We start from the raw sequence: 24,895 nt of genomic DNA, 5'->3' as shown, positions 1-24,895 counted from the left end.
ACAATCCTAGACTACCTGACCTTAGATCCTCAATTTCCTCACCTGTAAAATGAGGAGACTGTAGTAGACAGCTGAAATCTCTTCCAGCTCTCTACATATATGCCTTCTCAGTAAAAGATTATATCAGAATTGCCATTTTTCATCCTTTTTTTGTTTCTAAAAAACTTCAGTTCAAGATGGCCAACTTGAATGGTTCCTGTCTTTTTCCATTTGTTTCTTGGACCATCAGTATGGATATTTTAAAAACTGAACGTACTGCCAACTTACTTTAAAGTTAAAGTTGTTACTCTGGACAAAAGAAGAAATTCAAAACCACATCTTTGACTAGGAAGGCATTCAAATTTCTAGGGCTATGTAGATAGAAACTGTAGTATCAGCTAAAAAGTTTTAAAAGTGAAATTACTCATTGAGTAAATGACAAGAGCGTTCTAAAACTTTCCTCTCACAGTAAGTCAAGTACTGAGTGTGGGATATAAGAGACCAGTGGCTAAAAAGGAAATTAACTGAAACTTAAGTGTTCCATTCTTTTATTAATATACATGTGATACACATGTCTATATGTGAGTGATACTTCACAGAATAATAATAACTTATTAAAATACTATTTGAATGCCACACTCATGACCATAGCCATAATATTGGGGGAGGGGTGTAAGGAGCATATTTTTTAGTCTTTCTTGTTAGCTAAAAGTATTGGTATAGGCTCTTTTGCTGAAAAATGACCAAAAAGATGACGTGCTAAGTTTAAAGCACACTGGATTGGACACAGTAGGGTGATTAATGTTATAAAGGGAATTAAATGAGTAGAACATACATTTCAGCTATAGGTTGGGCCATAGTTCTTTACATATCTCAGCCCTTCTCCCATTTTTAAACTGCTAACAGAAAACTTCAGTATGTTAGACTTGAGTGATTTCAAGCAACACTACAAAGAATCTTAACATTTTTCATGAGTTAATACCCACTGTGAAAGTGCTTTTGTATCACTGAAAACATACAATACTGCTTTATTTGCTATGTTCACTGAGGCTTTCCATTTACAAAATCATTAAAGAGAGGGAAAAAAAGCAGTGGAGGGTGTCAGTACAGCTAAAGGTTAGCAATGAACATTCCCATCACAACTGATTACTCCGTTTCCCTTATATTTGTTGTAAAATTACCATTTCCGAGTCACTGTGATAGGCCTGCCCCAGGCTCGCTGAATGCCCTGGCTCGGGGTGAGAAGCTTGGTGAGGGGGTAGAAGGGGCTCAATAATGTCATCGTAATCATCTTCCTCTGTATCCCCCTCCCCATCAGCAAAAGTACCTCTAGTCAAGAAATCGGAGCGCGTCCGCGCCATGCGAGCTTTCTTTTTATGGGCCGGTCTGGCAACCTGCTTGACCAAATGATAAAACAGATAACATAACAATGTTTTGTTTTGTTTTTTTAAAAAGGAGATTCTGCTGATGCAAGGCATCAAAGTGTAGGTCTCACATGGGCTAATGTATTCCTTAAAACATCCCTCCACCCCACCATATCCATTAGGAGCAGTAGAGGGGTTGGGATAAACAAAAAGGAATACACGCATTGCTTCAGAAAAAGGACAGAAACAGATGTCAGGAAATCTATGCTGCTGGACTTCACAATGGAGCAATCAAGTCTACCTTTCATGTGGTTCAGCGTCAATGCTTCACCACAGTCATGTATAAACTGTCCAATTTTGCCCTACTGACATTTTTGAATGTGATCCCCTGCCAGCAGCATGCCTTTACTCAGTAGCACATCAGTTTACTTTGCAGTTCTTTTGTCACAAATGTTTGTAATGGAGATGGGTAGAATAAGAGGCAGTCAGGAAGTGGAATAATTCCCAAATCAACACAAATTTGTTTCAGTTAAAAGAATAAACAAAGCCTTTTGCTTACCTCTCCTCTGCCTGGCCCAGTCAATTTTACAGGCTTCCTAGGTGGTTCACCTCTTGTGTGGAGTTGATTATTTCCATGGCTTAAATATTCCTTACTGAAACTTAAGACAACATAATTAGACAAACTACAAGAAGATTCTTTCCTATAAAGACTTATTGCAAAACTATCTAGACAAGTACTATAATTTTATTAATTTCACCCATTAATACTTTTTGAGTTTCCATAATTCCCAAATTATTTTTCTTTTTTACTTGGCTTCTATTGTTATCAACAATTATCTTGAAAATACTGAGCTACCAGAGCTTCAGAAAGTAATCATAGTATACTTTATCATGAACTTAAATACACAGCCAGGTTTCTAAGCCCATGGCATGAGGGAGGCATGACGCTGAATGAAAAAGGAGAACATAGAAATTGCACAGAAAAATTAAGAAAGCATTATCTAGGTAAGGAAAATTAGGCAGCACAAGGTTATTTTAGTATTGATAAAGAGTGGTTTCAAAAGGCTACTGAATAAAAAAAATCTCAAATTTTCTTTGAATGGCTATATAATGTCAATTTCCCACTCTTATTTATTTTGTGTACAACTCTTTAAGATTATTTGATTAAAATTTGGGTCATTCCTGTTCACAAATACCACTAGTCTGCTAACAGACCACACCAGACATTCTCTTAAAACCTTACTGCCCTTATATCTACTGCTACATAATTTAAGTCTTAATTATATACTGTTATTTTAATATTATTCTCTAACCATTACATACATGTTTTCTCCACCAAGTCTTTAGGCTCCTTGAGGTCAACGATCTTGTTTTAACCTTGTTTTAAATTCCCTTCTTTCCCTGCCCCCCTCTCCCCACTACTGCCCCGAAAAGTGTTTGGCACATTTTGAGTGACTGTCTGCTTATTACTGTCATGTTTAATTCTTAGACCACAAGAATCACCCAGTCCAAGCCAGAAACTTTAAGACACTGAATAACTGCTAAAGATCTCTTCCCTGTCCTTAAAGATTTGATTCTTCCTCCAAATATGAGTATTCTGAGTCTCTTGTGTCTAATAATTCAGTCATTTTCATCTGGGTTGCTCTCTAAGGTGGTGAAAAGCAGTTTGCATCTTTAAAAAATACTCTATGACTGCTTACCAACTTAGAGAGAGCTAACTAACCATATGGTATCTTGAAAGAAACATTTGAAGAGACCTGGGTTCTAGTGGCATGGAAGGCTGTCCACCTAGCTGGCATCTGGTCGGCTTGGCAGGCCTTTTGTCAGAGAAGCCAACTGCTTCTTAAGTATGTATCATATGATGGTAAGGTTTTTAAAAAATGTTAGCGTTTTGACTTTGATAACTCTAGACACAGCTCTGTCATTAAATAGCCATGTAGCAACTCACTTACTCTTTCAGTATCCTCCTCTGTAAATTGACTGCTAAAGTCCCTTTTACCTCTAAGATTTTTATGATTCCATGAAATACCCAACTCTCTTATGCTATTATTTCAGGAACTAGAGATTTGTAGTATAAATTATTTTCAAAATACTTTCATACAACATATTCTTTCTAAGTTAAGCAACTGTCTGAGGAGATAAAATAAAAGAGACTTAGTGGATTTACATGATTTTAGCTTGGAAAAGTGATGAAAAGACTACTTAAAGGTGCTTTTGAAATATTCCATACTCAAACCTATTCCATCCCAAATTAATGAAATACATGGTATTGAACCAAAGAAGTTGTTGTATGGTCAAACAGGAGTATTTCTGGTATTTAGAGAGAATAAACTAATATGTAATGACATGAAACTGTGTCCAGGTACTTTCCAAAAATCTGTTTCTTTTGTCTATCAGCATCTTTATGAATGAAACTATAACGGATAATCCCTAAAGCACAGGGCTGAAAAACAAAAAGAAAAAACAAACCTCAGGTGGTCATTAAGTTCCACCATATTTCAGTTTCAAACATCGGATAGTCACCTGTCAATTCAATTTGTAACAATTCAATTTGTCTGCTTTAAGCAAAACACCTGGGGGGTTTTGAGGGTGGGGAGAGGCTAGAGAAAAAGCAGTACTGAGAATCAGCCTATGAGAAATAATTTAGTGTCATCTTAGTGGTCCATAGTAGGCCCATAATAGAATCACAGACTTTGGAGGAGAACGGACCAAAAAAAGTTTAGTCCTGCCCCCCTCATTTTGTAGATGAAGAATTGAAGCCCAGAGACTTAAGTGACTTACTAATAACAGAAAGCAGAAGAGAGATGTGAACCCAGGTCTCTGACTACAGATCCAGTGCTCTTTCCGCTGTACTGCAACGAAGTTTTTTTGAATAGTCTAGCTGCTTCCTAACAGATTATAACTCAGTTTCTACAAGTGTGGCTGAACTATGGCTGGGCTGCATAAGGAATACCATCATAACTTTTTGGCATTTCACAGCCAGAAAAGCTGGGAGACACAAGAACATTCTATTAACATATAGGCTCCTTACAAGGAGCCTTGCATAGATTTAACATTTGTAACTTTAAAAATTTTAGTAAGTCTAGTTGTACCTGAGAATGATATTTAAAGGTAAATTCAGTATTCTTTTTGTAGATGATATAGACTACTTCAATATCATTATCCACAGCATATGACTTACCTTCTCATCTACTATGCCCTTTTTTCATTTTAATACAATTTTGAATAAGCCCACTGCAGATGTCTGGGTAATTGTCCAAAATTTTAATATTGATTTTAAATACCACTTGAGGTTTTAAAATTCATACTTGTAAGTTATTAAAACTGCAAAGAACTTAGGGAATTTGTAAAGACCACGTATATGCCACAAGCCATGGCAAACCCTATTAGCCTTTTTCAAATTTCAAGCTGATGGAGGCCTATGTGCTGTTAAGAGTGTTAAATACATTAACAACACTTATGACATCCTTGGGCTGGCCTTGGCCTAGAGTTTCTAACTGGTTAGTGATGGATAGCTACCTTTAGGTGACCTGTTTAACCAACAGGTTTTTAAACAGAATTTGCTCTACTGGGTAAACTGCCTTATTTATGTGTGAGGCACCTAGCTAGGTGCTGAGAATACAAAAGCAAAAATGAAACAGTCTGTAGACTCAAGGAGCTTATATTCTACTAGAGGAGATACAACTTACATATAAATGTATATACAAAATAAATTTTGTGACGGGAAGAGGGAACTAGCTTTTGGGGAGGAAAGTGGATCACAAAAGGTTTCGTATGGAAGGCAGTTTAGCAATGAAGGACAATAAGGATTCTAAAAAGCACAGGTCAGGAAGGAGGGCACTGTAGACCTAGAGACAGGGAGGGTCATGTGGCTAGTGTGAAGGGTTCCTAGGGAATATGAAAAGAAGTAATGTAAAGGAGAGCTGGGAAGGCAGGCTGAAGACAGGTGGTATGGTGCCTTAAATGCCAGAGGAAATGCCTAAAGGAACCAGTGGACTTCACTAAGCAGGGGAGTGATATCATCAGACCTGTGTTTGAGCATGGGCAATCAATATTCAAGGAGGATTCTAGTATAAAATCAAATAAATATTTCACTTACTGTGAAGGACCCAAATGGTCTTTTGGTGTGAAGAAAATAGCTTTGGTCCTTGCCTCCTGGGAATGCAGCCCCTTGGAAGCTACATTCAATTTAGTGTTCCACTCATCAGTCCCGACCTGTGAAATACCAGGCTGGCTTTGGCTTTCTTTACCTTCAAAGAACATGGTGACAGGTCGGTCCTTTTGAACTGGTTGATCAGGGGTAACAGTGAGGCCTTTAATTGTTACTGACAAAGGTCCTGGCACATTCTGTTCTTCCTTGTTTGTAGGGTTTATGAGGAGAGACTGAGGCCTTTCAACTGTTTGCTTTGATGGTCGGACAGGCTTTGTCAGCAAAGATTCTCCTGTTTTCCATGGTGTCTCAAAATTTTTGAAGGCTTTTCGCTCCCTTTCCAGAATGTCCTTCTGCTGACGAATCTGTTCCATCATTTCTTTTTCATTTTGTTGCTGCAACTGCTTTTGTCTTTCTTCTTTTTCCATGTTTAGCCTTTCTAACTTCTTCAGTACAGCATTAGAAAAGTCAGTATTTTTCATGGAAGCAGTAGCCACTTGTCTGCCTTCCTCAGCGAAGTGGTATTTTCTGCTTTGTCTGTTTGTGTCCAAGGTAAAAGCTGTTCCTGGCTTTTCTTCACTTCCCAAAACTGTATTTTTTAAAGTACTTGCCCCAAGCTCAGGACTTACTTTCGTAGGATCTTGTGGTGGTATATAGAAAGTTGGAAGACTATTTGGGATGAAGGACTCTCTCAATGGTGGCTTACAGGTAATGATCTGAGAATCATAGCCTGTCTTGTCTTTCATGGAAACACTCTCTGAGAACTCTGAATTGGAGGGTGTCCTCTTTCTAACAAATATATTACTATTCTCATCTGATACTATGGGGGCATTCTCTTGTAAATCAAAATTTGAATCATGGGGTAAAGGTTTCTGTGCCTTAGGTGAGGGAATCTGTAAGTCTCCTTCATTTGAAAACACTGACTCTAGTTTGTTTTTTGGAGTCTCCTCAAAATTCAAGAGTTCTAAGCTTCCCTGAGAACTTTCACTCTCAGGGGTTCCTTGTGATGACTGTAGGCCCTCGGAAATCAGTTCTGTGGACCATCTACGCTCTTCTGAAGGAGAAATCCCACCACGGACCTTCAGCAATTCTAAACTAAATATTGCTTGCTCCAATTCACGCATTCTCCGGCTCTCTCTTTTTGCTCGTCCTACTTTTTTTTGACTGAGGTCTTCTAATGACTTGCGTCTCTGTCTTACAACTACATCTTGCTCCAAGTCTATGCTACTTTGGCTAACAGCTCTCTCTTGCTGTTTGCATGGTGAGTCCCCAGAAACGTCCACTGAGTTGGCATGGCTGATCCGATTAATTACAAATTTGTATTCTTCTACAGCTTTCATCCTTTCTTCAAATGCTTCGTCTTCCCATTTGGAAGGGTCTGAACCCCAAATCTCTAGAGCATTGTCTTTAATTGCTAATCCATTTTTCAATTTAGTTTCTTTTAATCTCTGTTCTTTCAAAGCTCTAAATCTATATAAAAACAGAAATATAACATGAATTTTCTGAATCCTATTTTGGCCCCAACTGGATAGAGGATAAACAGTATTGGTTAAAATAGAGGCGGTATCTCTAAAATGTGACCCCAGACTGATAAAATGTTAGTGATTATTTGGTTCAACAAGCTTGTAAAAAAAAACAAACCCAAACCAAATTTTTTTTAGTACTAAATTTGATGAATATTAACATGATCATTTTCATATAAAATAAAGAACAGCAAAAGGCTGTATATGAAACTGAATGTATTACTTGTGGTTTTAAAAAAAGTACAGAATGAATTTAACACGGTTTCACAATTTTATTACTGGCCTGGATCTCTTTTAAGCTTTTTTATGCTCTCTTCTGTGTATTTTTAAAAAATTTCAATGACACTCTTTTTGACTTCTTCATCTTTTGGGGGAATCATTATCCCAAAGCCTTCATTTTTACAAAGAAGTAAACTGAGGCAGAGGGAGTGGAAATAACTAGCCCAAGATAATGCAGTTAAGTAAGAAAAACTGGACTTAAAAACCAAGTCTTATACCTGGTGTATCATTTTTTTCAATTAAACCATAATTTAAATGGAAATACACAGACATGTATACATACATATATGTAAATACTTAAAACATGCAAAATTACCATGTTAAAAAACAAAATAGATATTTTTGAAAGAAATCTCTAACATTTAGTAAAAGTGAATAAACAGACTTCTTACACACACACACACACACACACACACACACACACACACACAGAAATAAAGATCATATTAAGTTAAAGAGACCTTAAGCTGAGAAATTCAGAATGGAAAATCAGTCTGGTCCTCCCATACTACTTCAGACCGTCTCTTCCCTCAGTCAGAGAGCCTAGCCCCCACACTGTTCCATGGGCTTCCTCACCAATTCCTTCTTTCCTTGTTTTGACAAGGAACTTCCTGGAGCCCCTTGTGCAGCTGCAAGGCTCATCCACCTTTACAAGTGGCAGGTGGAACCTGAGCCACACAGTAAAGTACAAACCGTGAGGAGAAACCCTCTATCTCTCAATCCTAGAAACCTCTTCCATACTTGGGGATGCAGAGGAGACTTCATAGACTTCTCAGTAATGTATTCCTTTCTTGAAAAGACCTGAGGACAGTGATGGAGGTAGTTGCAGAAAGCATGCCCCTGGGAGCCCTGATCTCCTGCAGTTTGCTTCCTCAGTGGCAGGAGTTGTCTGGCATTGCTTCCTTCAGTTTTTCTGTCGTCTAATGGGGAAAGGGTTGTGTCTGGGGACACCAATGAAATTTAAGCTTTGTGGTATGAAGAGAACAATTAAGAGATGTCCTGAGATTTTATACAAGCCAGATTTTGGGGAAAAGTACAGGTTATATTAAGACCTGCAAGGCAGAATGGACAGGTGGCTAGCCTTTAAGTCAGAAGATCCGAATCCAAGTGCTGCCTCTGAAACATACTAGCTTTTTGACTTGTGGGAAACTAAGACTTTAAGTTGTAGACAAATAGCTAACCTGAATCAGTGGAGTGTATCTCCACACACTAGGACCTCTCTATATGGATTAAATCTGGGTCCAGATCAAAATTACCTAAACCAATATTGTATCTCCTGAGAATTTAAAGTAAAATCCAAGCTCTCAGTTGGAATTTAGAAAAATACATAGCTTATGGTATATGTATAAATATTACCAGGAAGGTACTAAAACCATTTTTGAGACTGAGATATTCTATTGCGACTTTCTAATTAAGCAGCCTAATCCAACCCTAGGCTTGGGAAATACAGATCTCATCTGAAGGGTGTTCTACACACTAGCAAGTGTGCCTAGGCTTCTAGAAACAACAGGTCACCCATCTTTTTTCTTTACTGGTTTACCTTAACTGGCTGCAAATATTACCTTTGCCTGGCTCTGAATCCTCGGCATGCTGCCTGTAACAGGATAATTTTGTTTCTTTGTTCCTTGTATAGTTTGCTTTTCCAGTAGCCTCTCCATCCTGCCTGTATGCGGGTGGCAGCAGCATGTCTTCGTCTGCAGTGCTCCCGCCAAGTTTCTTGAATGACGGAGGCTGCTGCTCGCATCTGCAGGTACTGCCGCCTCCCCCAGTAAGCCCTCCAAGCAGCCTGGAGAACAGTTGCTGCGTTATTCAGAACCAGAGCATCAACCTGGACATTTCTGCGTTCGTCATGTTTCCTACTCAAGTAATTTCGCCAGGATCGCTACAAAAGACCCAACAGTACATGCTGTAAGATTATCTCACACTAGACTAAAAGCTCTGAAAATCAGGATTACTAGCACTGGCTTTGGATGAGCTGTCTAATTCACTCCTCTTTTGTGGAGATGCTCAAAAATATAATGTTAAGAGGTAAGAATAATGTAGCCTATTACATTGTGTAAGGTGTCACGTTGGTTTTAATACAGGTATTTTCTCTTTACAAAAATGAGACCCTCTTTTCACATTCTGCTATGGTACATCCACCAGGCCATGACCTGAGCACTGATATTCTACGCCACATGGTCTTCTGGATGACATTACTCACCTGGTACACCTTATTTCTCCACATTCTATTTGTTGTCACAGAAAAGTCTGTTGATAGACTGTTTCCTTTTATTTGCCTCAAATTGGGAGTTGACCCCTTCAAGCAAGAAACTGCTGGCTAGTTCAGATTCATGTCATACTAAATGATGAAGTCCCTGTAATACAGTTCTTTGGAACAGAGTTGCATTTTTTTCCTTCCTATCCAGTTTAGGGTCTCTCCCTTGTATTTTCTTATCTGTGGACATGTGGTATCACCCCAAAGAATGTGAAATCCTTGAGAATAAAGTTTCGATTTTTTGCCTTTGCATTTTCAGCTCCTGACACAATGTTTTAAACAGGAATTCAAAGGAACTTCGTGGAGAAGTAATGAGCATATTTTAAAGTAAGTTCTATAGCAGTTAAAACGTATCCCTTATTCCATTTACCTCCTAGGAAAAGAATTGAAAGGTGCTGTGAACATCAGTTTGTACCTTGCCAGGTAGAGAAAAGGGGTAGCCAAATAAGGGGACATATTCAAAGGAAATTAAGTGGTGTGGTGGATGAAGCCCTGGGCCTAGAGTCAAAAAGATCTGGGTTCCAATCTTGCCAGAAACACTTCTTAGATGTGTGACCCTGGGTAAATCAATTACCCTCTAATCAGTCTCAGTTTTCCCATCTGTAAGACAGGGATAATAACAGGACTTATTTCATAGGGTTGTCATGAGAATCAAAAGAGAAAACTATAGATAATACTTTGCACACCTTAAAGGGCTCTATAAATGCTACCTATTATTACTGTTTATTACTGTTATTATTATTATTATTATTGTTGTTCAAAGGATCTTTGATTTAAACAAACTTAGAAGGAACCCTAGGGGTCATCTAGTCCATCGACCTTGTTTTACAGATGAAGAAATAAGACCTAAAGAGGTGACTTGCCCAAGACAACTTAGGTACTGAGCAGGAGAGTGAGGGTTAGAACCCAAGACTTATTTTAAATTCACTGTGTTTTCCATTGCATGACAGAATAAATTACACCTCATTCTTAAAAATTACTGTTTAAAATTATTCCCGTAATAGGAAATCTCATAGGATTAAAAATAATTCAGTACTTTGAAGACCTATAATTTCACTGGTGGGGGGGAGAAGTGTGTACTCCTTTTACTGATACATATTGTTGTAATACCTCTACAACTTAATGCATGGTCTTTAAGAGAAGCCACAAACTTGTCACTTAGAAATCTACCTAAAGCTGAGTATCTCTGAGCTTCGCTATGCTGGTCCTCAGACAAAAGACATATAATTTGTCACTAGGTCCATAAAACAGAATCTAAAATAACTTTAAAAAAATCCCTACATTATCATATACACGAGTGATGATAAGATCTGCAATAAGGATACTTCACTACCCATTCAGCTGAACAGAATACCCGGCACTAGTGCTAGACTAGTACTAGAGTATTGATCCATTGACTGACTGACATTTCTGTGCATTTTCCAGAATGAGTGTAACAGGCAAGAAATGGTGCATCTTTGGGAATAAACAATCTGATGATGCTCCAGCAAAAAGAGAAAAGAAGACCCTGTGAAGAACAATATCACTAACATCTAAAACAACATATAGGAAGAATTCCATGCTTTCTAATTCTAAAATATCATTTAGAAAAAAATTTAAATAAAAATACATGAATCATCAAATACAAAAATACATGAGTCATCAAATGTCTCATGTCCCTTTGTTGCTAATGGTAATTATATAAGGCACATTGCTTGTAAAAATGGTCTCAGAGTCAAAGCTCCTGTTCTTAAAGGCAGAGACTCCCCTGAGCTCTCCACCAAACCCATCCAAATACCTTTAAAAATGACTCTACATAAATTCTAGAACAGCAGAACCCACAAAAAGATGGAGTGAAACAAATTACCAGCCAAAGACAACTTGGAAGGTGAGCAGGAAAGGTCCACTGCACTGGGTGAGAGAGGAGCTCAGTCTAGCACAGGCCATGCCAGCACAGCCCTGGCCCCAACAAACCTGGAGCAGGCCTTGGGAGTGGCTGAATCAGCAGTGGCAGCTGCAGTTTCTGGATACCTCAGCCCACACACAGTAAGGGGGTTGAACCACTGGTCAGAAGGAGGTTACAGGGGTCTCTTTGCTGGCACTGAGGAAAGACTCTGTTGTTTTGCCCAGACACAGATCAGAGTCACACACCTGGGAGGTAGTCCCAGGGCAAGAAGGAGGCACTAGCACAACAGTTCCAGGGCATAAAAGAGTACTTGTGGTCACTCACAGACCAGAGCACAGGCCAGGAGAGTAGTAAATAAATGCCTCTCTTTAGATCATACCAGAACTGAAAACTTACAGGTCCCTAGAAGTATCTCTGAAAACAGCTGCACAAAACCCCTGAAGCTTGGGACAGTGCACCCTCCACACTGGAAGCACAGTCCTACTTTAACAAAGACTTAAAAGTCAACTAATAGGCTGGGAAAATGAGCAAAAGAAAGAAAAAATTCTGACCATAGAAGTTACTATGGTGACAATGAAGATGAAAACACACAGAAGAAAACAACAAAGTCAAAGATCCTATATCCAAAGCCTCCAAGAAAAATATGAATTGGTCTCAGGCCATAGAAGAGCTCAAAAAAGATTCTGAAAATCAAGCAAGAGAGGTAGAGGAAAAATTGGGAAGAGAAATATAGCTGATACAAGAAAATCATGAGAAACAAGCCAACAACTTGGTAAAGGAGACACAAAAAATACTAAAGAAAGCAACACCTTAAAAAAACAGACTAGGCCAAATGCTAAAAGAAGTCCAAAAATCTAATGAGGAGAAGAATGCCTTAAAAAGCAGAACCAGCCAAATGGAAAAGGAGGTCCAAAAGATCACTGAAGAAAATAATTTCTTAAAAATCAGATTGGAGCAAATGGAAGCCAATGACTCTATGAGAAATCGAGAAACAATGAAACAAAACCAAAAGAATGAAAATAGAAGACAATGTGAAATATCTCACCGGAAAAACAACTGACCTGGAAAATAGAGCCTGGAGAGAGAATTTAAAAATTATTGCACTACCTGACAGCCATGATAAAAAAAAAAGGCATAGACATTATCTTTCAAGAAATTATTCAAGGAAAACTACCCTGATATTCTGGAACCAGAAAGTAAAATAGAAATGCAAATAATAATCCACCAATCACTTCCTGAAAGAGATCCCAAAATGAGAACTCCCAGAAATATTACAGCCAAATTCTACAGCTCCTAGGTCAAGGAGAAAACACTGCAAGCAGTCCGAAAGAAACAAATCAAGTATTATGGAGCCATAGTCAGGATAACAAAAGATTTAGCACCTTCTACGTTAAAGGATTGGAGGGCTTGGAATACGATATTCTGAAGGACAAAGGAGATAGAATTACAACTAAGAATCACCTACCCAGCAAAACGGAGTATAATCCTATAGGGGAAAAATGAACACTAAATGAGATAGAAGACTTTCAAGCATTCAAGATGAAAAAACCAAAGCTGAATAGAAAAAGAGAAGCATAAAAAGGTAAAAAGGAAAGGAAAGTCATAAAGGCCTTAATAATTTAAAACTGTTTACATTCCTACATGGAAATATGATATTTTAACTCATAAGAGTTTTCTTATTATTAGGGCAGTTAGAGCATATATAGACAGAGGGCACAGGTGTGAGCTGAATATGAAGGGATGATATCTAAAATATAAAATTAGGGGTGAGAGAGGAATGTACTGGGAGAAAGAGCAGGGGAGAAGTAGAATAGGGTAAATTATGTCACATAAAAGAGGCAAGTGGAGGGGAAGGTGGGGGGAGGTGAGGTAGAGTGAGAGAACCTTACTCTCATCAGAACTGACTCAAAGAGGGACTAACATGCACACTCAATTGGGTATAGAAATTTACCTTACTTACTCTACAGGAAAGCAGGAGGGGAAGGGAATAAGAGAAAGGAGGAGATGATAGAAGGAAGGGCGCACTGGGGGAAGGGGTAGTCAAAAGCAAAACACTTTTGAGGAGGAATAGGGTGAAAGGAGAAAAAGAATAGAATAAATGGAACGAGGGGCATAGGACGGAGGGAAGTACAGTTAGCAGTAGTAACAGAAAAAAAATTTGAAGCAAGTTTCCCTGACAAGGCTTCATTTCTCAAAAGTAGAGAACTGAGTCAAATTTATAAAAATAAAGAGCCATTCCCCGAAATGATAAATGATCAAAAGATGTGACAGTTTTCAGATGAAGTAATCAAAGCTTTCTATAGGCATATGAAAAAATACTCTCACTACTGAGTGGAGAAATGCAAATTAAAACAATTCTGAGGTACTAGACTGGCTAATAAGACAGGAAAGGTAAATGACAAATGTAGGGAACGTGGGAAAAATGTGACTTTAATGCACTGTTGGTGGAGTTGAAACTGGTTCAACCATTCTGTAGAGCAATTTGGAACTATGTCCAAAGGGCATGCGTACCCTTTGACCTAGCAATACCACTACTAGGTCTGTATCCCAAAAGAGGTAAAAAATCAAAAAGAAAAAGGACCTATTTTGTATAGAAATATTTATAGCAGCTCTTTACTGGGAGTAAAGAATTAGAAGTGGGGAATGGCTGAACAAGCTGTGGTCTGCGATTATGATGGAATACTATAATAGTATAAGAAATGATGAGCAGGATGTTCTCGGAAAAAACCTGGAAAGACTTGCAAGGGCTGATGCAAAGTGAAATGTACTACTGCGCAGCAATACTGTAAGATGATCAGCCAGGAATGACTTAGCTATTCTCATCAAAACAACAATCCAAGACAGCTCTGAAGGACTTATGATAAAAAAATGCTATCTATCCCCAGAGAAAGAACTGATGGTGTCAGAATACAGAGTGAAGCATATTTTTTTAAAAACTTTATTTTTCATGAGTGTGTTTTTTCTTGTCTATGTCTTCTTTCACAACATGACTATTATGGATATGTTTTGCATGAACTACACATGTATAACTGAATTGCTTGCCCTCTCAACGGGGGTGGAAGGAGGGGAGGGAAGGAGAGAATATGGAACTCAAAGTTTTAAAAATGAATGTAAAGAATTGCTTTTCCATGTAACTGGGGAAAAATAAAATACTAAATAAAAGCTAAAAAAATTATGAAACTAGCCAAATGCCCTGGGAAGATCTGTCTTTCTCACCTGTAGGATGATGACTGCCTGCCTCAGATGGAGGAAATGCTGTCTAGAAAGCATGGCCCGGAACCATCGCTGCAATAGAACAATCCGCTGGAGCACTTCTTGATGCAGCAAGTCCTGTAAGTGCTGGCGCTCTTGTTCTTTAAGGAACACCTAAGAGAAGGAAGAAAAGGATCAAGGAAAGTCACCTTTGTAGACACAGGAAAAGTGACCTTGCAAAACTTCATCTAGAAGAGGTTTGGTGTGAGTCAGTTTGATAGGTATGCTTATCAATGCACAAAGCTGCTCCATCAACAGTAAGTTAATGATAATACTATGTCCTTCAGTGCTTGGCTGCATTCACAGCCTAGTTCAATAGAAAGAACATTACTTTGGGAGTCTGAGAATATGGTTTCAAATTCTACCTCTGTTGTTTACTACCTGCATGACCTTGGGCAAATCCTTTAACCTTCCTGGACCTCAGTGTCCTTATCTGCAAAATTAGGGGGTTGCAGCAGATAGCTTCTGAGATCCCTTCCAACTCTAGAACTGTGATCCTAAGAATCCCAAGTTACTGTTCATGCCTCTTACTACTTTATAACCTCATATAATATAGGGACTACATCTCAGTCATCATTCATTGCTTATTAGTGCCTTACTGTGTCCTGTGTACATGGAAATGCAGAACCTAAACATTCAAATATATCTCAGAGGACACTGATTCTAACCTGTACATAAAGCATGAATCCTCTCTGTGATTTTTTTAATCATTTATTTATTTAGCGTTTTCAGTTTTCAGCATTAATTTTCACAAGAGTTTGAATTACAAATTTTCTCCCCATTTCTACCCTCCCCCCCACTCCAAGATGGCATATATTTTGGTTGCCCTGTTCCCCTGAAGGGTCAGCCCTCCCTTCTGTCATCCCACTCCCCCCCCCCAATCCCCTTTTCCCTTACTTTTTTGTAGGGCAAGATAGATGTTTATGCCCCATTGCCTGTATATCTTATTTCCTAGTCGCATGCAAAAACTTTTTTTTGAACACCTTCTTTTAAAACTTTGAGTTCCAAATTCTCTCCCCTCTCCCCTCCCCAACCACCCTTCCCAAGAAGGCAAGCAATTCAACATAGGCCACAGTGTATCATTATGCAAAACCCTGCTACAATACTCATGTCGTGAAAGACTAACTATATTTTGCTCCCTCCTATCCTGTCCCCCTTTATTCAATTTTCTCCCTTGACCCTGTCCCTTTTCAAAAGTGTTTGCTTTTGATTACCTCCTCCCCTTATCTGCCCTCCCTTCTATCAACCCCCCTTTTTGATCTCCTTCCTCCTTCTTTCCTGTGGGGTAAGATACCCAATTGAGTGTGTATGGTATTCCCTCCTCAGGTCAAATCCAATGGGAGCAAGATTCACTCATTCCCCCTCACCTGCCCCCTCTTCCCTCCCAACAGAACTGCTTTTTCTTGCCACTTTTATGTGAGATAATTTACCCCATTCTATCTCTCCCTTTCTCCCTCTCTCAATATATTCCTCTCTCATCCCTTAATTTGATTTTATTTCTTTTAGATATCTTCCCTTCATCTTCAACTCACCCTGTGTGCTCTCGCACGCTCTCTCTCTCTCTCTCTCTCTCTCTCTCTATATATATATATATATATATATATATACACACACACACATACACACATACATACATATGCATGTATGTACATTCCCTTCAGCTACCCTAATACTGAAGTCTCATGAGTTATACGCATCATCTTTCCATGTAGGAATGGAAACGGTCCTGGGGGAGAGCCCTAGGCAAGTCCCTGCTTTCCAGCTGCCATCTTGGCTCGGCCCCCGCTGTGATAGTTCTACTAAGTCTATTCCATCATTAGCATCTTGAACCTACCCTCCTATCACATAGCTTTGATTTCTCCTCAGCATCCAAACTGCCTTCCCTTGGATCTACTTCAGCCTATCAAAATTCTTCCTGAAATTTTTCACCCTGCATTAGACATAGCACTCCTCACTTCTCACTGTAAAACATTAGACACTGTTTACCACCTCCTGCCTCCCCAGTCTTTTTACACCTTACTGCCCAATGTGGGCCTGCCATAGTAGACTGTGCTGCTGCTTGCACATGATGGTTCATTTTTTGTGCCTGTGTCAGCACCTACTTTCCTCTATGCCTGGAAAGATCTCCTTCTTCAGTCCCTGCCTGATGGAGGAGGCCTTTCCCAGGACTATCAGCAAGAAGTGCCTTCTCCTCTTAAGTTACCTCTTTATGGACAAATTACCCTATTTAAGACTGTAAGCTCCTGGAGGGCAGGGACTGGGAGCTCATCACAGCAAGGAAATCATTCAATGTTCCTCCCCTAATCAATTTAGTATCCTACTTTCTGGGGGCTATTCCTAACATTTTTTCTTCCCTCAAGCCTCCCACAGCACTTTTCCTTCCTCCTCGTCCTCACCAAAGCCAACCCCTGAACACACACTCTTGATCCTACTTAGGCATCTATGTAGTGTAGCAGATGGAGAAACCTGGACTTGGATTCAGGTTGGCCTAAATTCAAATCTGGCCTCAGGAACTTATCAATTGTATGATCCTGGGAAAATCACTTACCTTTGTCTGCCTCAGTTTCCTCAACTGTAAAATGGGGGTGATAACAGCACCTACTCTGTAAGGCTTGTTGTGAGAATGCAATGAGATAATATTTGTAAAGCATTTAGTAAAGTGCCTGGTCCACAGTAGGCATCTAATAAATGCTTGTTTCCTTCCTTCTTTCCATCTTCTTTTTTCTAACAAGTGCTTCAACCATCACCCCAACTCTCTCTTATCTTTAATCTCTCATTATCTATTAGCTCTTTCCTGCTGCCTCCTATACACCACTATGTCTCCCCTATCCTTAAAAAAATACCCTTCAGTTTATTTGACCATCCCTGCCTGACTGAATTAGACACTACCTCTTGATAAGCAGTGGGGAATTAGGCTGGATGGAAACGATTATACCACACTGTGGAAGCCTTTGAAAACCAGGCCAGGGAATTTGCTTGTAATGAAATGTACATACAATAGGGAGCTACTGTGGGTCTTTCAATAGGGGGGTTCTAAGAACATGGTTTTAAGAATACTATCCTAGTATTATTTAGAATTGGAGAGTAAAGGATATTAGAGACAGACGAGTCATTGAAAAAGCTAACATAGTAGTCTGGATATGGGATAACATGGTTCCAGATTACATTGGTGACAACAAGAATGAAAAAGAAGAAAATCTGAGAATTTCCAAGAAATAAATGACAATGTAGCAAGAGATTTGATGTGGAATGGAAGGAAAAGGCAGAACAAAGCATGATTTCAAGCTTCTATTTAGGGATAATGAAAGAATGGTGGTATCACAGACAGGAATGTGAAGCTTGGGAAGAGTGAATGGAAAGCGAATGGAGAGACTATTTTGGACGTGATAAATCTGAGGTAAAAACAGTAGAATATGTGGTGCATTATGAAACACAGACCATTGGAAATAAAGATGTGGAGCTTTTCATTATTACAATTATTAACTGATGACCTTTGCCCTATCAATTTTCTTATGGTATGCTGCATCTGATCACAGATTGAGAGCTGTAAGGAACCTCAGAGGACATTTAGTCCAACCACTTCATTTTATAAATGAGGAAACAGGTCCAGGGAGATGAGGTCATTTGCCCAAGGTCATGTAGGTACAAAGCATCAGAAGTAGAATTTGACCATACCTCCTCTGACTTTTAGAGCCCATTATGCTGCATGATTCAGGTAAGCTTTTTCAGACATGTAAATAAACTCAGTTTTTATGTAACATCAACTATAAACACACTGCATTTACCATGGTTTTTCCAACTTGATAATTATTGGGACTAAGCTTTATTTTCCTGAAGAAATCTTGGATGTTATATTTTGAAGGAATAGTGTCACGCTGGAGAAGAACATGGAAATGGTCCACAAAATCCTTTAAAAATGAAAAAGAAACAATGGTAAAACTATAATAAAAGTAATAATAAACAATAACATACACAACAACTAACATCTGTATAGTGCTCCTATGTACTAATCGCTGTGCTCAGCACTCTACAATGACTATCACAAAGAACACCCTACACGAGCTATGTTAGTGGCCAATTTCTGAGGGCTGTAGTGGGGAGGGAAAGAAAATTGTTCATAATTGCAATTTATCCTTTAAATTTAAACAGCATAAAAAGCCAGTCTAGGGGCACATACCTGGGAATAAAATAACTTAAGAGTTAGGAAGATGATGGAGGTAGTAACTACAGTATTTGATAATGATAGAATGATAGAAACTTAGAGCGAAGAGAGACTCTGGAAATCATCTAGCACACGCCTTCCTTTTCGAGATAAGGAAAGCAAGGCCGAGAGGGTGAGTGAATCTTAAAAGTTACAAAGAGCTGAGATTAGAGCACAGGCCTTCCAAGTCCTAGTCTCTTCTACCACATCATGCTGCTTTTCTAAAAAGTATTTTAAAGAATATGTTACAACACCTTGAAAAAGTAATTTTACCATAACCAGTATTCAAAGAAACATAAATTAATGTGGCAGGTGTTAGTGTGTGAGCAAGAATGAGGCTTTGAGGCCTAGAGTGATTAAGAGGGTCTCGGTTACACTCAAGCCTCTATTAGAGCTGACTGGAGAAAGCTATATGATCCCCCCCAGTAATGGCACCAGCGGAGGCCAGCTGTACTAAAAGAGAAGCTTTGGATTTCAGTTGTGTGGCAGTCAGTCAAGGAAAAATCATATGCAGAAAACTGAGAAGAATACAAAGAATGAAATACTTTACATTTGGGTAGGCAAATCTAACTGAGTTCTATTAACCCTTAGAGTACCAAGAATATAGAAAATTAAGAGTTTTCCGACTAAAGAGATGAAGTATTTCCAAATTTTAGGAACAATTTATAACAACTGGGAATTGGAATGCATTACTGATAATACAAGCATAGTAAAGATACTTATATGACCATAAACAGAGAGTTCCTACCATGTAGAAGTTAATATTTCCTATCCTTTTCCATTTTCAAATAGCAGGGATAAAGAAAGAAAAAGGGAGGAATACATACATGCAAAGCCCACATATGTAACAAACAATGAGATACATAAGAAATATGGGGGTGTATGAATAACCAACATGCACAAACATGAAGGAAAAGGGGTACAGATGCATATTTGTATGTTTGCAAACACATTAGCATACTTTTTAAACTCAAAAAGAGCCTCTGACTGGCCTAACCTGGAAAGAATATTTGCAGCTGTATCCTGATTGCCGAATTCGGACTGTTTCCAACATCCCCGTGTAACGCAGCTGTCTAAGTACCAATGGGTCACTGAATCTTAAAGGAAGCTAAAAACACAGAGTGGAAAAAAAAAAAGAACAAAGGCTTATGTGAAATACAAACTCTTTAACCCAGACTTTTAAAATGTACCTAAAAAGGTAATTTAAAATTTTTTTGGTATAATGGCTTATACAGAGGCAAGTTCAAACAGCTGTTTAATAATAAATACATTTTGCCTATAATATTGTTACGAAATTAGTAAGAATTCGATCTGTGATTTCATAGGATCTATGATTTCATTAGAATTAGGAATTAGTAGATGAGGAAACTCCCTCAATCAACATAGGCTAGAATTTTCTCTGAAATTTGTAATTTTAGAGAGTTCCTTGGGGCAGGGAGAACTTAGGTGATTGACCCAGAATTAGAACTTGAACCCAGCTCTTCCTGATTTGGAGATCAGATCACTAGTCACTATGCCACATTATCTCTATGGAATTAGTGACCATAAAAATTCTTATATTCACAGAAAATACATAAATTACATACCAAGACTCATTAGTGGCACACAATGCATTTCAGTGAGGTGGATGTCTATAACCCACACTGGGCAACTTCAAAGATCATAACAACTAACAACTCTTCAACATGGAGAATTTGTTGCTTCTTTACTGTCTTAGCAATTATGTTGTTTGACATGAAGAAGAGAGACTTGTGAGACTCTGACCTCTCACTATTCTTTATTACTATTTTTAATAATGATAGGATAATTCCAAACATACCATGTAAGCTACTGGCAACCAAAAGGCAATAAGAAAAAAAATGGCTGGAGCACTAATAGAAGGAGTTAAATGTATATATAGTTATAAGACCGTGGGCAAGTCACTTCCAGTTTCTTCATCTAGAAAATGTCACCAGAATATCTGTATTATCTACTTCACTGGGTTGTTTGAGGATCAAATCATATAAAGCATGTAAAACACTTTGTACATCTAAAAATATTAGAAAAGGTAGCTACAACTATTACAAGATCCTGCAGTTTTACATATGCATGTCTGTAGACATACAGGTACATGGAAGCATACACATGAAAGAAACTGGGTTCAGAGAAAACAAGTGACTTGACCACAGTCACACACCTAGTGAATAAAAAACTTGAACCCAGATCTTACCTCCCTCCAAGTCGGGCACTCCTTCTACTACACCAGGGGTTCTGAACCCTTTTTGTGGCTTGTGCCCCTTTGGGCAGTCCGGTGAGGCCTATAAGCCCCTTCTCAGAGTGTCTTTAAATACATAAAATGAAATACAAAGAACTACAAAGGAAACCAATTATGCTGAAATACAATTATCAAAATGTTTTTTAAAAGAGGTTCACAATCCCAGGTGAAGATTTTCTTTACTATATTTAACACTGCCCTAGTGGAAGAAATAATTATTTTTGTTAAAACTTTAATCAGTGAAAAGTGTCAAATTTAATATAAGCTAAAAGAACTGCATGTAGGCCAGGTGCATTGTCCATTAAAACCATTTACTGCCTTCAGAAATGGAAGCTTTTTTCCTTCTCAGACCCTTTTCATAATAACATTAAATCTTGGAATTTGGTATGGATTGTGCTGGCCTGTGTGGCAGTACTTGCAAGAAATTTTTACCTTTTCAGAATTAGACCGAATGCATTTGACAAAATATGGTTCTGCTTGACCAAGTGTCTCCATCAACTTGTTTAGAGATACCTGTAAAACCAAAAAACATTTTTAGTATGTTCCAGTCCAGATTAGCAAATGGTATATGACACATACAAAAGTACATATTAAAATGATAATACTGAATAAATAACTGAAACTAGGGAGCTACACAGAAATAGGTTTGCTTTCTCAAAGGTATTTGGAAAGGAAACTACTCAATATCCATCTTAGAATTTCAAAAAATGAGAAATGTTAAATAGGTATCTTTCCGTACTGGTATAATTAAGGAATACTTAAATCTAATCATTTTAGCCAACTCAAGGCAAAATGAGTTTCATGGTTTATTTGACTATGATGCCTAATTTGGTAATAATGACAGTTTGTTATAATCATATTCAAATCCTGAATGTTTTCATAATAATCTAGGTCTAGGATAACCTTTGTTTTCTATGTATTCATATGCTGGGATAAATAATACATGAGCTTTGAAGTATGGCTTTTTTCAAGGAAGGAGATTTTGTTGACTAACCTGGGGGAAAAAGACAATGAGATTTTTGTGAAACTTTGAGCACTTTGAGCCTGCCCTTCTTCCCTGAAACGCCTTCCTTTTGCTCACCTCTGGCCTTAGTGTCCTTGAACGGGGGCTCCACCTAGAGCTAGGCTCACCCATCTTCTGATACCTTCCTTTTAGCTGTTTCTGCTCTTAGACTTCAATTCATTTCAACAAGTATTCATCAAGTGCCAACTATACCAGGTATTATGAGAGTGGCCAGGGAATACAAAGAAGAAGGTAACACAATTCTTGCCCTCAAGAAAATTATACTCTATTATACACATGTACAGAATTATCTTGTATTCACATGCATTTACTGTATTCCAGTTTTTTTCTCTCTATCCCCAGTACCTAGCAGAATGTTTTGGCGCATAGTACATGCTCAGTGAACATTTATTGAAACGAAATGTAATTATGCCAATAGATGAGATGCTATTTTTCAGTTTCTTTCAAGTACAACAAATATAGAATACCATTAGCCCATAACATTAGCATTCCAGTAAAATTTTTGTATTTTGTACCAATATGCCACTCCTTCCTACAATCTTGTCCTTTCAGTTAAAGAAAAATTTGATTCCTTTTGAAAAATGTAGTCTTAGAAAAAGAAAATGATTTGAAGTGCTTCATGGACTCAAATTATTTTCTAAGTCTGCAGTGAGAATAATGAAATATCAAAATAACCTTCTGCATCCATAAGTTATATTTATAGAGACATTTATATTAGTACCACACGTCACAAATAAGACATTTTAAGAGAGCCTGAAGTTAACTTATTTTTTAAACAAGATTTTTATTGATATCTTTTGTTTTTAAATTATCTAGATTTCTCCCTATTCTTCCCTTTCCCCCTCCCAAAGAGTTATTCTTTATAACAAAGCTTTTTTTTTAAAGGAAAAAGAGGAAGAAAAAAAATTCAGAAAAACTAATCAATACATTGAAAAAATCTGACCCACTTTCTGTAGTTAGTTTCTGATAGGTCAGTTGACAAAATTCCGCTAGGTTCATTTTTCCCCCCTCTGGGCTCATTTCACTTTCATTTCTTAAAATAGAGAAAAAACTGTAATCGCAATGTTGATATTCAAGAATGTGTCCTTTATCTTGGCTCTAGGAGAAGTGGCATAATGTTAACAAGAAAAAAAATTTAACAAGTATAGAGGGATTTTAGAAAAATGCAGAATGAAAATGATAGATGATTAATATATTAGCATTAGATTTCCTGTTTTCATGACTGCATTCATACATTTAATAATGAACACTTTGAAAACAAAATTTTGCTATACTTAAGAGAAGAGATATATACAAGGATTCTGATAAAGATAGCAAATAAGAAAATATGGTTATTTAACTAATGACTAATTATATTCACTGATAAGCTCTGACCCACAGAACTGAAAAATAGATTTAAACATTAGCTAAAACTTCCACGGATGCAAGGATATCATTTAAACCACAATTAAATGGAAGCTAACAAAATCAATCTAAATGGCATAGGATTATTTTCTCAAAGTTATTTTCCCATGGAATTTGTTGCTAAAATCTGTAGGAATACTGTGTTAACATAGGTATGCTACTTACAAATAGGAACAAATAATCCTGGCTAGAGATATGAATGAGATTCCTTCATTGTCTGATTTGTATCTATCTGTCCACATGAGTCTGGAGAGCAGTACAAGGTAAAAACCATTTCCAGCCCAGGGCAGCTTAGGATGAAAGACAGAGAGGTCTGAGGACACTGGAGTCTGGTCTAGGCAGGGGGAGCAGCAGAACTTGGAGCATGACAATGCCCAGGGAAGGAAAGGGAACCACGATAGAATACCAGGACAGAAAAAGACCCCAGGGGGACCCATGAACAGGCTCCCACTGGCAGCTTTGTCACCTGCTACCCAGTTCTGGGTTACAAATTCAGGATGGAGTGGAATGGCCACAAAGCCCTAGCTGAGTAATGGGTATAAAACCAATTCTAGAAATTAAGCTGTCTGATTCTAACACAGGAACAGAGCAGAGACTTAGTTCTAACCTTTAACACAGCACATAAGCCCTAGGGGAAAAATCTGGGCAGAAGACCAAGACAAAAGGGGAGCCAGCTGTTCAATAGCTCTGAACCTGCAAAACCTCTTAGCGGGCTAACATTGAAAGAGTCCAGCAACAGTCTACTGAAACTCAGCTACACAGAAGCCCAACAGACGCAAATTTTCGTCAGGAACTTGCAGAGCTCAGTCTAGGAAGGCACTGATCAGATCTCTCCCCAGATCACATCACTTTGGAAGCACCAAAAACTTGTAGGCCCTCAGCTGGAGCTGTGAAAGCAGCAGAAGCTCAAGCTAGACATTTTTCGAAGAAGTGCACAAAGGTCCACACTAATAGAAAGTCCAAAATCAAAAGAAAGAGCAAAAACAAATAAATGAACAAACAATACAGAACCATACCATAAAGGGCTACTACGGTAAAAGAGTAGAGAGGGAAGGAAAGAAGGGAGAAAATTTGTAACTAAAAATTTTATTAAAAATGAATGTTAAAAATTGTCTTTACATGTAATTGGGAAAAATATTATTAAAATTTTTTTAAAGTGAGCTAAAGAAGGAGATTTTTTAAATAGCAAAAAATGATTTTAAAAACAAAATAAGAGCAGTAGAGGAAAAATGGGGAAAGAAATGATGGATATTTCGAAAAAAAAACTTCTAAGAGAATTAATAGCTTGGTAAAATAAGTACAAAACCTCGATGAAGAAAATAA

The 24,895-nt window shown here is 38.0% G+C and overlaps 1 protein-coding gene across 1 annotated transcript in view; it reads right to left on the bottom strand.

Annotated features, from left to right (window-relative positions):
• MYO9A (myosin IXA) overlaps positions 1 to 24,895 on the bottom strand; it is a 272,260-nt gene that overhangs the window by 66,344 nt on the left and 181,021 nt on the right. The window contains exons 19-25 of the mRNA XM_036734161.1: positions 21,577 to 21,657; positions 19,888 to 19,998; positions 18,475 to 18,597; positions 14,654 to 14,803; positions 8,858 to 9,177; positions 5,443 to 6,963; positions 1,903 to 2,002 (exon numbers count right to left, since the gene is read on the bottom strand). Of these exons, the coding sequence (XP_036590056.1) occupies positions 1,903 to 2,002; positions 5,443 to 6,963; positions 8,858 to 9,177; positions 14,654 to 14,803; positions 18,475 to 18,597; positions 19,888 to 19,998; positions 21,577 to 21,657 (2,406 nt within the window). The remainder of the gene's footprint in view (positions 1 to 1,902; positions 2,003 to 5,442; positions 6,964 to 8,857; positions 9,178 to 14,653; positions 14,804 to 18,474; positions 18,598 to 19,887; positions 19,999 to 21,576; positions 21,658 to 24,895) is intronic.

This window comes from Trichosurus vulpecula, chromosome 8 (genome assembly GCF_011100635.1).
Source record: "Trichosurus vulpecula isolate mTriVul1 chromosome 8, mTriVul1.pri, whole genome shotgun sequence".
NCBI lineage: Eukaryota > Metazoa > Chordata > Mammalia > Diprotodontia > Phalangeridae > Trichosurus > Trichosurus vulpecula.
Note: the sequence above shows the minus strand (reverse complement) of the source record. Positions and strands in the feature narration are given on the sequence as shown.